Below are 15833 nucleotides of genomic sequence, written 5' to 3'. Positions count from 1 at the left end.
GGGGCCGTGGTCGTCTTCGTCACCGCATCCCTTGCGGTGCACACAAACACTTCATAAATGTTCACTAAGTTTAACTGGAGAGGTTACATGGAACACACACACACACACACACTCTTGATACAGTGTATACACACTGAATAATCCCAGTTACATAGTTTCAAAGTCAAGAATAAACATTTTATTCAATGAGGTAGATAAAAATACTCAAAAGTAAACTCAAAAGTAAAGCATTTTCAGAAGTGTCCACATATTATGGATCTATAATGTATCTTTGAATTTACGCAGTGTTAACTGTTTTCATAATTCTCGTCTATTCAAGTGGTTTTCAATGTTTAGCATACTTATGATTTTTATTTAGCCAAAGTAATCACTAAAAAGATATAACGCAAAATAATTCATTTTATTTCTTAAATGTGTACGTATTTACAGTCATAAAAATTTTCATGCTCTATAACTTATGAAATACTACACTTTCACGTTTATTAAAAATTAAAAAATCTTAGGAAATCTATTTCTATTACTTACGGAGAAATTAATGCCAGAATGATCAGAAACTGTCAAGTTACTATTATTAGCTTAAGATGTCATCATAATCACGAATAGCATTTAATCACGAATACCTTCATTTTACTTTTAAAACCATACTCACGACTTTTAGGTTAAAATCTCATAGTGGGGCAGTAAGACTTCACTCCAAATCAGAGTCACATATGGAAGGAAGCTTTTAATTCAAGGTTTCATTAGGGTCCACAGTAAAAAGATACATTTTCATGAGGGTTAACACGATGGATAGCCAACAAGGAGATATGCTAGCAGGGGGCAGAACTGCCATCTAAGCATGCACGGAGCCCACAGACTACTTTAGAACATGCTGTGTCCTTGATTATTGCCAGCTTTTCTATAATGTTCAGGTTCTCAAAGGTCACTGAATTTTATAATTATCTCCAAACAATTTTCTTCAGGGTCATTTAAGCTTTGTCTAAACAGCTGGGTGTGTTGCCAAGCAACAACACCATCTCCTCTGCTTAATTCTGCTTCCAAAATAACTTCAGTGGCACCAGAAAAATCATGATAGGAGCGAAGAATTTTATCTGTTGGAGGAAAAAAAAAATTAACACTTTGCTTTTGGTAAGAACATAAAAGAGGTAGTTTCGGAATGCATTTGACATACCTGCCTTATAGGTAAAAATCAACCCTTAAAAAATAAATACAAATTATTCTTTATGGAGGAAATGTGTCCTCTGAAGAAAGAAATGATGTTTTCTCCTTCCATCTGTGTTTCACAATGAAAAACATCAGCCCTACTATTAATAATGAGGTTAAACTACAGGTTTTAACTTAAATTTTTTTTTTTTTTTTTTTTTTTACTGCAACAGTATGAATAACTCTAGGCTAAGGAAAACTCTTAACTACATCTCAGATAAGCACAATCACCCTTCAGAGTGCTGAACAGACACTTCACCATTACTTCTCCCGTCAAATGCTTACCGCCCGCCAGCTCTACTTGTGCTGCATCAGATCTCAATTTCCACTGTACTGTTCCTGTCTCAAAGGTCTGGCTACTTGTCCTAATGGAAATGTTATCTACGTTGAGGCCAACTGACCCACATTCAAACTTCCAGGAAATGTAAGCATAAGACGATCCTTCCTTTCGGGTTAAATACACCTATAAAGTAGGTGGGAGAAAAGGAACTGTCAGAGATAATCAAACAGTGTAGAAAAACACATATAGTCAAAGTCTTATTGCCACAGGAACTATGCACAAATGGTGATTTAAAACATAACTTTCCCCACTGAAAAGATTTTTACTGCTAACAATTTTTCATTTTATTAGCAATCTTTGCGATAGCGTCTTTTGCTATGGATGTAAGGTATTATTTGAATACAGGTGCCTCAATAAGTAGAGCCCTAAGGCTGCATGCTAACCAAAATTTTGGTAAATCATATTCTCTTTTAAATTACCAACTCCAGCTATTTATTTTTTATTTATTAATTTTTTACATTTATTTATTTGTTTATTTTTGGCTGCGTTGGGTCTTTGTTGCTGCACATGGGTTTTCTGTGGCTGCGTCCAGTGGGGGCTACTCTGTTGCAGTGTGCAGGCTTCTCATTGTGGTGGCTTCTCGTTGCGGAACACGGGCTTCAGTAGTTGCAGCACGTGGGCTCAGTAGCTGTGGCTCGCAGGCTCTAAAGCACAGGCTCAGTAGTTGTGGCTCACGGGCCTAGTTGCTCCGCGGCATGTGGGATCTTCCTGGACCAGGGCTCGAACCCGTGTCCCCTGCATTGGCAGGCGGATTCTTAACCACTTTACCACCAGGGAAGTCCCCAGTCCAGCTATTTAAAATGAACTTTATGATGAATCCTGCTGAAAATGAAGTCTTTTTAAATGCAATTATTCCTTAATGTATCTTCTTTTCTAAGCCTGGGTTTTCAGATAAGCTTTCCTAGAATGAGATGGGCCATATCCTCTAAATCAAGCAAATACCTCAGTCAGTGCTAAGCAACGGGAAAGGTTTACAAGGCTAAAAGTCCATGCTCCCCGCAAGCCTCTCTAAACAGGATGCTGCCCAGGCCTTCACCGTCAGTGCTGTGACCACCATCAATGTCCTCCCTAAGACGTCCAGACCGACCGCTGCCTCCAATCCAGCTCCCTTCACAGTTTCATCCACACTCTTCAAATGTGCTGACGTGAAAACTGAACGTCCACAGCCCTGGCCCACTCACCCAGGCTTGAACCCCTGAGAACCTGACTCTTTAGTCATTTATCCCTAATGTCCAAACTCCCACAATAATCCATGCATTTCTTTGAAATAAGTCTTGAAAATAAAAAACAACGAAAAACCCTTTCCTTTGGTCTTACTGCACTTAACACTTCGGTCATGACGTTACACTCATCTTTCTGCAACTGCCTAATTAATGTTTTTAACATCCCACTGCCTCCTATGGTTTGCTGGTCTAGAACGTACAGCAAGTACCTGCCTCTTGCATGACATCCAAACTCGCAGTTTTCATGGTCCTCCACAAGTGCATCCCGCCTTGAACTGCCAATACTCCGTGACCCAAATATAACTGTTTTATTTCAGGTGTGCTTGTATTATCTAACTTAACCAAATCATAAATGCTCTGGGGGCACAGGCTCTGGGTTTATGGGGTTTAATAAACAGTATTTAAGTACTAGAAACTTGCGCGCGCACACACATACGTTCTTTCAGAAACAGCTAATCTACTTCTCAGGGGCAAGTAGCTGGCAGTACCGCATGAAACACACCTGCCATGGAAATGTCCAATTCCTTCCTATTCTAGCCCTCAGCCATCAAGTAAAACGTCAGTTGCTGCTAGCATGCTGTTGATACGCTATTCTGCTCGGCAACCCCTACCTAGTTTTCCTCCAGGTTAAATATGCTGGCTAATTTGAGTTTTTAGAATCAGTGAGCTGGAGACAATGAAACCGTTACACAATCACTCTCCAGGGAAGATGACTTAAAACTCCTTAGACCAGAAACACATAAAGCGCCTGCTGCTGTCCTGCACAACCATCCCAGCTGTCTGCACGGTTGCCTGCCCCACTCGGGTCCCGGGTACCTCACTCTAGCACCTCGGATGCGTGTGTACCTCCTGCTCGCTCCCCCGAGAGCTGTGTGCATGGAGAGTCTGGGCTCAGGGCTGCAGCAAAGCTGCCAGGGAGCTGTTAGTCTCACCAACACTAAACTCCTGGGCACCTAGGGATTATCCATAATGTAATTACTCCTCCAGAGGAGAGGCTGGTAAAGGGGGCTACCTGGGAAAGAAGAGCCAGACAGAGGGGTCACTGGAAGAAAGGTGGTGGGAAGAAACTGAAAGACAGGGAGCAAATATATTTATGTCTCAAAACCTGTCTTCTGTGTCTTGTGTGTTTTCAGAGCTCAGTGGCTTCAAATGCCCCCCTAAAAGTGTGGGCATATAAAATACGATAGGCTGAAGTCAAGCTAACTTCAATGTTCTAGTTTACCCCCAAGAACTGCCTTAATTATATCATGTGAGTCTGGGCCAAAATTTTTTTCTTCTTCTTTCTTAAAGCTTCTAATTTTGAGATATGACAGAAAAGTCTTACAGGTACACATGGAAAAGCAATACCTGATCACAGTAGAAAGTGAAGACGATCTAATTAGAACTGTTTTTAACTGTCACAGAAGGCTTATAATGGCTGTTGAACATGTCTGAAAATTGCTTTTTCTAAGACTTACATTTTTCAGTCCTGAAGGCATCAGTTTTTACAACTCTAAAACGTTAAAGGATAGGGTGAAATTCCTCATTGAATTCTTAGATGCTTAAACAAACCTTTAAGCATACGGTGAGAAAATAAAAGTTCTCTTAGGCTAAAGAAACAGCGTATGGAGATAAAGTAAACCCTATTTATATTGAAAATTCATGTCATCTTTTGGACGCAACATATTCTGTCTGTAGCACTTTAACCAACTTATTTAATTCAGCATTTTTAGAGACTGTAGGATGTTACTATGGTAACCGAGTACACTATGTATACTCAGTTCCATAGTATACTATGTATATACTCAGTTTGGCACTTTGAAATGTACCAAAACATCAGGATTTACATAAACCTCCAACTGTGGTCCTGTCTAGGTGTAAAACCAACAGAACCGGTAATTATAATTTATTTAGGAGAAAAAAATACTTTATAACCTCTCCAACAGGCAACTGTTTGCTCTAAAGGGGAAAAAAAGCATTTTTGTAACTGTTGATCGTTCCGAACTTCTTGATTTACCTTCAACAAATGTTTTGCCTGTTGGCTTTTTAAATTTGTACGTGATCCACCCTGGCCCCTCTCTGGCATCTGTAGACAACGAAAGCACATCACACACAACCTGTGGGGAGGAGTGAGACCAGTGCATCTGCGGCTTCAGATCTAAGTTATACTGCTTGCCATGCACCCTGCTGAAGCGGGTCCTGCGGGTTGTGGCTGCGACCACTACTCTCAAGACTGTGAACAATCTGCACATCAGCTTCTTTCCGTATTTCACATTCTTGGGAAGATCTGCACTTAAAGATTTTCTCATCACATGAGAAACATGCCAGGCTGGTTAGTCGGCTGTTATGGTTTCCTGGAGGCTCAGTTTGCACTGCACTGTTTGAAGCTGCTCTTTAGTACACACTTAAAATTCTCATTCTGCCGCGGCTGCTGAGATGAACTCTGAGTTCACGGTGCAGTCAGTCATTCCTACAGATATCCAGCAGAGCAGCTGTATTTCAAGAAACCCTAATCGAATGCTAGTAAGCTGCTCTGGCTCATGAATCTTATTTTTGGTTATTCCAATTTTTCAACTGAGGTCCAACGTGAACACTGTCAGTTCCCACTGTATTTACATCTTTCCAGACTATGCTTTCTACTTATTCCATCTGTAGCCTCTGGATGGCCAGTGTGATGATGGCCCTCCTTTGCCTGAACTCCTGCAAGGTTTCCTATTGCATAAGTGCAAGGTCATCAAAGTCCCTGGGGCCTGACAACCGTTCACCCCTCCGGCCTTATTCCCCGCTGCTCTCCCCGCGTTCCCGACTGCTTCCTCTTCTCTGAAGGTGCGGGTGTTTCCCGCTTCTGTGCGTGTGCACACTGTTTCTCATGCCCCTCTCGGAGAAACTCCCCTCTGCCGCCCCCTCGGATATCATTTCTTCTGCAAGGCGCCGGCGTGAGGTGCAGCGGCTCTTCCTCGTGTGTCACACACGGGCCCATGTCCTTCCAGCGCCCACCTTGCTGACCGAAACAGCTGGTCCACGTGTCTTCCTCCTACACAGGCCTAGCTCACCTTGGGTGCGCCTCGTAACTCACCACTAGGCCCTAAGTGCCGAGCACAGAGTATGACAAGGTGCACGGCTGCCGAATGGCTGAGGGGGTCAATTCCTGACATCACGCCGTGCGCCCGAAAGGGCTAACGTGACTCTAGTGGCATCGAGAATGACAAAACTGCTCAAAACTGCAAAGTACTGAGGAACATCCACGGGGCACAGTCTGAATGAACAGAGCTCCTGCGGTGCTCAACGTGGCCCTCGGGTGCCGCAGAATTTATGCCGTACACACTCAAGCGCTCGTTCTCACATCCACCCGTCTTTATTATTAAACATTTGCTACGTATCAGGCACTATGCTAGACATGTGAATACTGAGAGCACAGAAGTGAGTAGGAAAAGACAAGGTCTCTGCCCGGGCAATGTTTACAGTCCGGTAGGAGAGAGACAATCTGTTTTCACACACGTGCATAGAATAAACTTCAGGAAGGGGAGGGGCATGATGCCACGAGTCAATACGGGGTAAAAGGAACCAGCCGGCTGGGACTGGACGGAATGAGGCTTACACAGGTCCTAAGGGTAAGAATAAGTTAGTCTCACAGAAAGGAAAGAAACGAGGTTCCGCGGGGAGGGGGGCAAGGCAGGGCAGCGCATGCAGAGAGCCAGGGGGCAGCCTGGTGGTGCAAGGCGAGGGCCAGACTCAGGAGACCGGAGCTGCTTCTCACCCTGAGAGCACTCAGTAACGAACGGGGTTCTGACAATGTTCTCCATGCTGTAGCCAGAAAAACATCTTTGAAGGGACCAGGGCAATGCAGGGAGACTAGTCAGGAAGCCACTAACATCACTTTATCAGGGTGTTACTACTTGCCTCCTAAAAAGGAGACTCTTGATTGAGCTTTTTATGTTCCCTTCAAATCCAGACACCACTGAACAGTGTCTTTGCTAAGGAGTAAAATTCAGAGTCTCTGTGCTCCCGGGAGGCTGCCACTGTGAGAGCGTAAGGTTCTGTTCTAATCACCCACAGACGGGCTGCACGGGACCTGCCGTGACTCCAGCGTGGCGATTACTGAGTGGAATGCGCCTCTAGTTTTAGCCGAGTTAGAGAATCTCTAGCAGGGGGCGCCCTCGAACAGAACGACCAGAGACTGATTTAGGCGAAAAATTCATGTTTTAAATGGCGACATATGACTTTGGAGTGATTAGTCTCTACAAGCGCAGTTACAATTCCAGCATTCTTCTTAATTTACTAATTAAGTATTTTAACCGGGAATGGATTCATTTAGCTTTTTGAAAAATGGCGCCCCTCGTAAAAGCATACGAAGGCACAAACTTTGCTTCAGTAGGCTCTTGTTTCATACTTAATGGCCCTCACACCTCACTTGCCTTACGTAAAGCCTTCTCACACAACACCCCGTCTCCGGCCACGACCGTCTACTCAGAGGTCTGGAAGCGAGCCCTGCCCTGCACGCTCCGGCCCTGCCTCGCGAGCACCTACTCCGCTCTCTGCGCGCAGCCCCAGCGGCGCCCGCGCTGTGGCGCTCTGCCAGCCTCCCGCAGTCCCCATGGCAACGCGCTGGCGTCCTTGCTACAGCGCCCTGCGTCGTGGCTGCTCACGCTTCCTGGACTGTGAGGGCCGGCACCGGTGGCACCTTCACCAGCGCGTCCTCGCGGTGAGAGCTGTGCCGGGTACAGCAGGCGCTCGGTGCGCGTGTGCCGATGAGCAAACGCGGGAGCAGGACGCGAGCATGCCACACACGAGCCCTGCTCCTCGGCACAGTGCTGTCTTCTCCACCAGGCCGGTGGTCAGGGCGCGAGGCATGCCTTGTCTCCAGTTCAGCACATGCTAGTCCTTGGGTAAACGCCATGTCTGTCCTCTCCTGCTTTCTGTTCAGAGCAATTCTTCAGGTAAGGATGGTTTTCCAGAAGAAGCTCATCCTCTCTCATCAGCGAGAAGAGTCAATTACAGATATACATATCTTGAAGTTTTAAATTTTATCTTGTATTACATTTTATGCCCTTCCTTAACTAAGGGAGAGAATTCCTCCATCTACAATCTCAATGAGCCTACAAACCATTCTTGGCTTAATACAAAAAGATGGTCAAAATAAGCACCAAGGTAAGTTTAGAACAAAAACCTATGGGGGGGTGAGGGTGGTGGTGGTGGAAGCAAGCAGGGACCTTATCTTTGGATGTCCTCTGTACTCTGATTAATGGCTGGTACAGCGATAAGCATGTAGTAGATGCTCATGAACACCAGCAGCTGTTCATCTGTGACTCACCTGCTAAATCTACTCACTATGTCTTACAAGTGAACAGCTTCTCACTCTTCAGGGGGCAAGTTAAAGCTGCCCATGAGCTCATTCACTCCAGTGAAACCCATCAATAATACGGTCAGACCTACCGAGGTCATGTGAGTTGCTCTGAGCTTGTTTTTGGTGTGTGCCTAAGGGGGAGGGCAGTCTAAAAGCAAAGCCTCTTATTCCAGACAACAAGTGACAACAATGTACAAGTTGGTATAATGAACTACTACAGTCACACCATCCATTTCTCCCTTTATCTTTAGGAAACAGAGAAGAAATAACCAATATCGCCGCTCAATCATCGACATTCTTATGAAACAGAAGCGTGTTAGATGGTTAGCTCTTGGGACTTTGGACTAAATGGGTTACAGTCCCTAAGAGCCTGCCCGTAGCAGGCAATCAGTACACATCTATGAAGGAAGTGGATAACAGTATACTCTACATATTCATGCAAAAACTAGTCACATGAGTTGGTCATACACTTGATTATTTTTCCCCATGAAAGAATTAAATTCGGCCTCTTTGATGAAAATGGATACTTTCTTGATATAAACACAGAGATTTCGAATGGACATTTCATTAAACAGAGAGCAGGATCTTCTTTTACAACTTTAAGCATTACTAAAAGTAATTTTGATATCCATTTTCACATTATGCACAGCTGAAAAATGAAGCCAATCTGTATTTGTTTAAACAACGACTGAAGTTTTAAACAGCTTCATGCATTACGTTACCATGTTCCAGTCTGTTTCAACTTTTCTGAATATGGATTCCATTCTCCACACACCATTCTCCCATCCAGAAATGGTTTGGTTATTACTTGAAATGCGGACATAATGATTTTTTACTATATTATAGCAAAGGTGGAGCTGTTTAGAAATCTTCTCGTTTTCAGAGGGGATGAACAGGGTTTCTTTACTCTTAAAAAGAAAGCAGAATTAGCTTTTCAACATAATAGAAAACAGATACATAGAGAGGTACTGCTATGGATAGTGGTTAAGAGTTCCTTCAACTTGAAAATGAAAAACTGGTGTCATTGGAAAATCTGGAAAATATTTTACAGATTAAATATGAACAGGATGATGCTGACGTAGCACCAAACATTACTAGACAGAAAACAAGAAATATAAACTGTAGCTGACTTACACTTTTCGGATTTTGTGTCAACATGACTTCATTTCCACCACCATGTCTTAATTGGATGCTGCAATCCTCTCCTACAGCTGATTTCCCAGCTTTCAACTCTTCACCTCTCCACACAGTCATCAACGTGATTGTTAAAAATGTAAATTGGGACACATCACTTTCTTTTTTTTTTTGGCTGCACCACATGGCATGGGGGACCTTAGTTCCCCAACCAGGAATTGAACCCACGGCCCCTGCAGTGGAAGTGCGGAGTCTCAACCACTGGACCCCCCAGGGAAGTCCCTCACCTTCCTGCTTAACTGGCTCCACTGACCTCTCACTGCACAGGAACGCCACACCTCTACCAGGGCTACCAGGGCCCACGTGGCTTGTCCTGTGCTCCTTCTCCAACCAGGTCCCACGGCACCCTTCTCTGCGGTCTCTTCACCCGCACTGTGTTACTTCTTCTTTAGTTCCTCACAAAGGCCCAGCTGCTTCCTGCCATGGGGCCGTGACACATGCTGTTCCCTCCGTCTGGAATGCTGTTCCTTCTACTCTCCAGCTACGTGATTCTTTCTCACCCTTCAGGCCTCAGCCTAAAGCCGTTTCACCAGGGTCCTTTCTTGATGCCCGAAGAGAGGACAGTGCCTGGGAGGTATAGCTGGAAACAATCTTCCGCACATGTGAAATTGCTACAAAAACTCCTGTTTCACCTTAAAATTCCAGGCAAATTTTGCATTCTATTACAAAATAAATGTTTATTTTAATGTAAAACAGGCGCCTGAAATCACCGGTTGAATCTCAGGTTTGAGGAAGAGGATGTATTTGTCCCACGCCTGTCTGTGGCACCGACACAACATCTCCTCCCTCTCAGATGTGAGCATAGCAGCGTGTGGTGTGCGGGGCTGGGCTGCCCTGTGCACTGCAGGCTGCTCGGCAGCATCCCTGGCCCCTCACCCACCAGATGCCAGTGGTACTGCCCCTCACAGCTGGAACCCCCAAAATGTCCCTGGACATTACAGATGGCTCCTGGAAGGCAGTCATCCACTGTTGAGAACCACTGCTCTAGTCTGTATCAACCTCTTGCTTCTAACTAATCAATTTACTAATCAATCAAGATAGTAGGTGATGCTTTCCTGTTAAACATTGGGAACTAGGTAGTACACAATGTAAAAACTTCAAATGTACAAGGATCAATAAGTAGAATATAAAACATCTTAGAGATGGAAAGAGAAAAATATTTATAAATGTATAAACAAGATAATTCCCTAGCAGAACCTGGACATGGTTAAAAAAAAAAAAAGGGCAGTTTATTATTTTTAGGAGGTGATTTTCTAACTATGAATTAGTACACTACACTTTAAAACGAGCACGTAACAATACTTCTCAATTCTTCTCTTCTCTATCAAAGATATTTCAGAGTGCTGACATAACCCAGGTGGAATTAAAATATTAAAGTAGCATTGTCTACCATTTTACCAAGGATAACTAATTACCAAAGGGAAAAGAAAAATATACGTTACTGAATATATCATATTTCATAATTTCTTTAAAATATAAGATTAAGACAAAACTTCTCTTTATGAAAATATCACCAATGTTTCCTTCTTTTTCCAACCGATTTCAAGATACAGTTCCCTAATTTTTTAGGACTGACTTTTAAAACAAACATCTATTTGTAAAGAGGAAAATGATTTTTTAAATCCACGGCCCTAATATGGTCTCCAATAATTGAGAAATTTAAAAAATGTTCATCAGGGAAAACAATCCGGGCATAGGACCCAATTCATATTTTTAAAGTTTAATCAACGTATATGCCATGCAAGAGGAAGCGCACTCATCCACAAAAAGAAAAAGAAGCGAAGACCTAAATACCCCCATTTTAAACTGAACACAGCTGTGAATTACATTAGCTCTTTTCAATTGGCTTCATTTAGATTTAGACTTGTAACTTGCACTGCATCAGCAGTGATCTGATTTGTTGAAATTAGATCTTGTAATTCTATAGCTGAACCAACACTTCTAACTGCCAGCTAAAGATGATGGGATAAATTTAAGAGTAAACAAAGTTTACTAGAGATAATTCTCCCCTTCGGGACATATTCCTTTATTAGAGAAATGAGGTGTAACTGGCAAATTTAGAAAAAGTAGATATAAAACTTTGTGTGGAGCTGTTTGATACTTCTACCGTGATGGATTATTTTCCTTTCAAGCATTTTTCATTGCTTATCTTCTTAGACGTTTATATTAAATACTTTCTAGTGAGTCAACTTTAAGCTCCCTAAGAGCAAAGGACAGTCTATTGTACTTAATGTCCATTACAGAGCACACTGCTTTAATGCTAGTCCCTAACTCTAGAAATTACATTTCCATTGTTCATTATTTAATTTTGGGAGACTAGTCAAGTGATAATATCTTCAAATAAGTTTGACTATATAATAGTACTCAGAGCAACAACACTTTCTAGCCCAAACCAGATGCAGGCAAGTATGTAATAAGAAATACACACTTTCATCTGCTGAATTACCCAGGTTCTATTATTTTTCCCACTTTATAAAGTTTTCCTAGCACTGAACGGGACTTCACAAAAGAGGATATCCAAAAGTTTAAAGAATGGGACTTCCCTGGTGGCCCAGTGGTTAAGAATCCACCTTCCAACGCAGGGGACATGGATTTGGTCCCTGGTCGGGGAACTAAGATCCCACATGCCGCGGGGCAACTAAGCCCGTGCACCGCGCTACTGAGCCTGCGCACTTAAACGAGAGCCTGCGCGCCCCGAACTACAGGAGCCCACGCGCCGCAACTAGAGAGAAAACCCACGCGCCACAACTAGAGAAGCCCACGCGCTGCAACGAAGAGCCTGTGCACCGCAACAGTAAGATCCCACATGCGGCAACCGAAGACCTGACACAGCCAGAAATAAAAATAAATAAATAAACGAAAGTTTAAAGAACAGACATTCAACTTCATCATTCAGCACCAAAGTGCAAATTTAAAATCGGAAAAAAAAAATAGATATATATGTACGTATAACTGAATCACTTTGCTGTATACCTGAAACACAACATTGTAAGTCAATTATATTTCAATAAAAAATAAATAAATTTTAAAAAACCCTATGTTTTCCAGGAAAAAAAATGTAATTTCTTACTAAAAAAAATTCATATACAATATATTATAAATAATAATATACAATATACAATAAATATATACAATGATATACAATATTGCGTTAATTTTAACTGTACAGCAAAGTGGTTCAGTTATTTCTATATATATATTTTTCAGGTTATTTTCCATTACAGGTATTACAAGATACTGGATATAGTTTTCTGTGCTATACAGTGAACCCTTGTTGTTTATCTCTTTTATACATGGTAGTGTGCATCTCTTAATCCCATACTCCTAATTTATAACCCATTCCTCTCCCCTTTGGGCAACCATAAGTCTGTTTTCTATGTCTGTGGAGTCTGCTTCTGTTTTGTAAATAGATTCATTTGTATTATGTTTTAGATTCCACATACAAGTGATATCATGTAATATTTGTCTTTGTCGACTTACTTCACTTAGTATGATAATCTCTAGGTCCATCCATGTTGCTGCAAATGGCATTACTTCATTCTTTCTTATGGCTGAATAGTATTCCATTGTATGTATGTACCACATCTTCTTTATACATTCATCTGTTGATGGACATTTAGGTTGTTTCCATGTCTTGGCTATTGTAAATAGCACAGCAGCACAATTTTAAGCCAAAATCGAGAAACAACCTGAATACCCAATAGTGATGTGGATAAATTATACTATGTTCACACAGTGGAATATTATACCACAATGAGAAAATAAATGTACTATAAACAAGCAGCAACAAGTGTGAATCTCACTAAATAATGTTGAGACAGAAATCGTCCACAAAAGAGTACATCCTGTATGATTCCATTTACATAAAGCACAATAACAGGCAAAACTAGTCCATGATATTAGAAACCAGGAAAAAGGTCACTCTTAGGGGTGAAGGGCAGTGGCTGGAAGGGAACTCAGGTCATTCAGACACCTGCTTGTCTGACTTCTTATTCTGGTTAGTGGTCACATGAGGAACCACAATTCGTGAAAATCTGTTAAGCTGTACACTTACAATTAATGCGTTTTTATGTACTTTAGTCATAACTGCCCTAGAAATTTACGTAAGGTAACAACAGAAAAATCCCATTTTAATTGCTTTGCTAACTCTTGTATGTAATTATACTACATCAATCTATTATTGGTTCTCTTCAAATGTTTACATTTTTTAATAATTACCCTGCAAAGTTCATTGAAAGGTCGTGGCCAACCGTGTTTTTCTGTACGTAAAGGGCACAGGACAGGAAGTGGTAAAGTGAGAAGGTTATCAGGCTGTAATGAAGTAAATACCTCTGGATCCGTTTCACCTCGGGCTACTCTCCACGCCAAGGACCCAGATATCCTTCCTCCAAGTTCTCCAGGCTTAGGGCTTTTGGGAGATATAAATTCAACAAGCTCCACAATGATCCTCTGGAGAAGTTCTTTTCTTCTGTTTTCTGACAAAGATATCTGCCTCTGTAATGCACGTTTAAAAAACCATCATTAACGATTAGGGGAATGCAGAGGTCCATCTCTAAGTATGAATATAATTAAGACATTTGTATTTTAACAGGGTCTTGGAAAGAAGTAACCAACTTTGTTTTCATACATGTAATTTTGGAAAATAGAAAGGACACTGTGGAAACAAAATACTTTTACAAATTTTATGTTAAGAAATCACTGAACACCCATATCCAACTTCCCATGCCCTTTACTGGCTTACGTTTAAACAACTGTCCTGCTGAGAAAGGCGAGGACAGCAGGGAACCACACACACACACACACACACACACACACACACACCAGCTGTCTGAATGCAACACAAAACTACAAAGGTATACACACACACACACAACAGCTGTCTGAATGCAACACAAAACTACAAAGGTATCCCGACCTGAAGAAGCTAAGATCCCAAGGGAAGAAACAAACTGAGGTGAACTGAACTGCACCTCTTCTCCCTTCCAGGCATTTGCCAATCATCAAATGGCCCAAGGAGCCAAGCTCAAAACAGGTGAACGTGCTGAAACACTGAATCTCAACCACTGTAAGGTGATCTGCCCTATTCTAATTGCAAAATAATATGCATATATATATATATATATAAAAAAAATTTTTCAGTACTACCAAAGGGGTATAAAATCAAAGCTGAAACTTCCCTCTTGGACCCCCCAGTCCTCTTCCCAGAAATACTCATTGTTAACAACTTCCCGTGCCTTGTTCCAGAAATTCCCCTACGTGGACAAGTGTGTCGGTAATTATATTCAAGACACAATTACTTTGAAAAATAAGGCAACATATTTTTTATGTCAACTAGTATATATATGGAAATTTTGTTTCACTGAACTTTGAGATGTGACAATTTAAGCCAAAAAAAACCCCACCTCACAATACTTAAAACAAGTCCTCAAAAATTTTAATTTAAATATTTAAACATTTTTCATTGTAAAATAATGCTACTACTTGAAGAACTTCACTGGGTTAAAAATTGGCTATTCTTGATTATATAATATTTCAAATGTCCTCTGAAAAATGCCAAATGCCCATCACATACCTGCTTATTAAGTGTATTAATAGTTTCTCGAAGTAACTCTTCCTTAATTTCAGTTCTTCTGGAGATCACCTCTTCATGTTTACAAGAATATCGCCAAGTGACGTCAACCACCTCGAATTACAGGACAGAAATATTTAATAAGATTACAACCATCAACACTAATTGGCTAAATACCTAGAATGCATGTAATTCTTAAACAGAATTTTTTAAATGCTGTCCTTTGTTTAACATTTTAAAACCTGTGGGAAAAAAAATCGAAGAGAATATGCTTTTTATTCATTTTCTAACCAGTATGCACTTCCAAGAAAGACTGTGATTAGGAGATAAAAGTTTCAGAACATTTAGCTGTTTATAACTTACCTACAAAGCCGATTTCACAAAATTCAACAAATAAACACACTCCATTTTTATTGTACTGAATATATAAATTATATATAAATATATTATAGAACTGATTTTTGACAAAGGTACAAGGCCAATTCAGTGGAAAGGGATAACTTTTTCAACAAACGGTGCTAGAACAATTCATTATCCATATGCAAAATAATGAATTTCAATTCACACCTTGGACTATCTACAAAAATTAGCCCAAAATGGATCACAGACACAAGTGTAAAACTAAAAGTATAAAACTTAAAAGAAAACGTAGGAGAAAATCCTTGTGGCTCGGGCTAGGCAAACATCTCTTAGACATAACATCAAAAAGCAAGATCCACAAAAGAACAAATTGATAAACTGGACTTCATCAATTTCTTCTCTTCAAAAGTCACTGAGAGAATAAAAAGACAAGCCAGATAGGGAGAAAATCCTTGCAAAGCACATACCTGAAAAAGGACTTGTATTCAGAATGTATGAAGAACTCTCAAAACTCAAGAATAAGAAAATGAACAACCCAATTAAAAAAAGAAAGGGCAAAGAAGAGAAATGGATGACAAACAATCCCATAAAAAAGATGCTCAGTGTTGGTCCTCAGGAAAA

The 15833-nt window shown here is 41.2% G+C and overlaps 1 protein-coding gene across 2 annotated transcripts in view; it reads right to left on the bottom strand.

Moving 5' to 3' along the window:
- Positions 1-249: 249 nt before the first annotated feature.
- Positions 250-15833, bottom strand: part of NGLY1 (N-glycanase 1) — a 63007-nt gene continuing 47423 nt past the window's right edge. The window contains exons 8-12 of one of the 2 annotated variants that reach the window (XM_082655205.1): positions 14856-14966; positions 13613-13777; positions 8812-8997; positions 1489-1666; positions 250-1091 (exon numbers count right to left, since the gene is read on the bottom strand). In XM_082655205.1, coding sequence (XP_082511331.1) covers positions 916-1091; positions 1489-1666; positions 8812-8997; positions 13613-13777; positions 14856-14966 — 816 coding nt within the window. In that variant the 3' untranslated portion in view covers positions 250-915. The remainder of the gene's footprint in view (positions 1092-1488; positions 1667-8811; positions 8998-13612; positions 13778-14855; positions 14967-15833) is intronic. The other variant, XM_082655206.1, reaches the window with a different exon arrangement.

Source organism: Grampus griseus (assembly GCF_964374135.1).
Source record: "Grampus griseus genome assembly, chromosome: 5".
NCBI lineage: Eukaryota > Metazoa > Chordata > Mammalia > Artiodactyla > Delphinidae > Grampus > Grampus griseus.
This window is presented reverse-complemented; position numbering and strand designations above follow the sequence as displayed.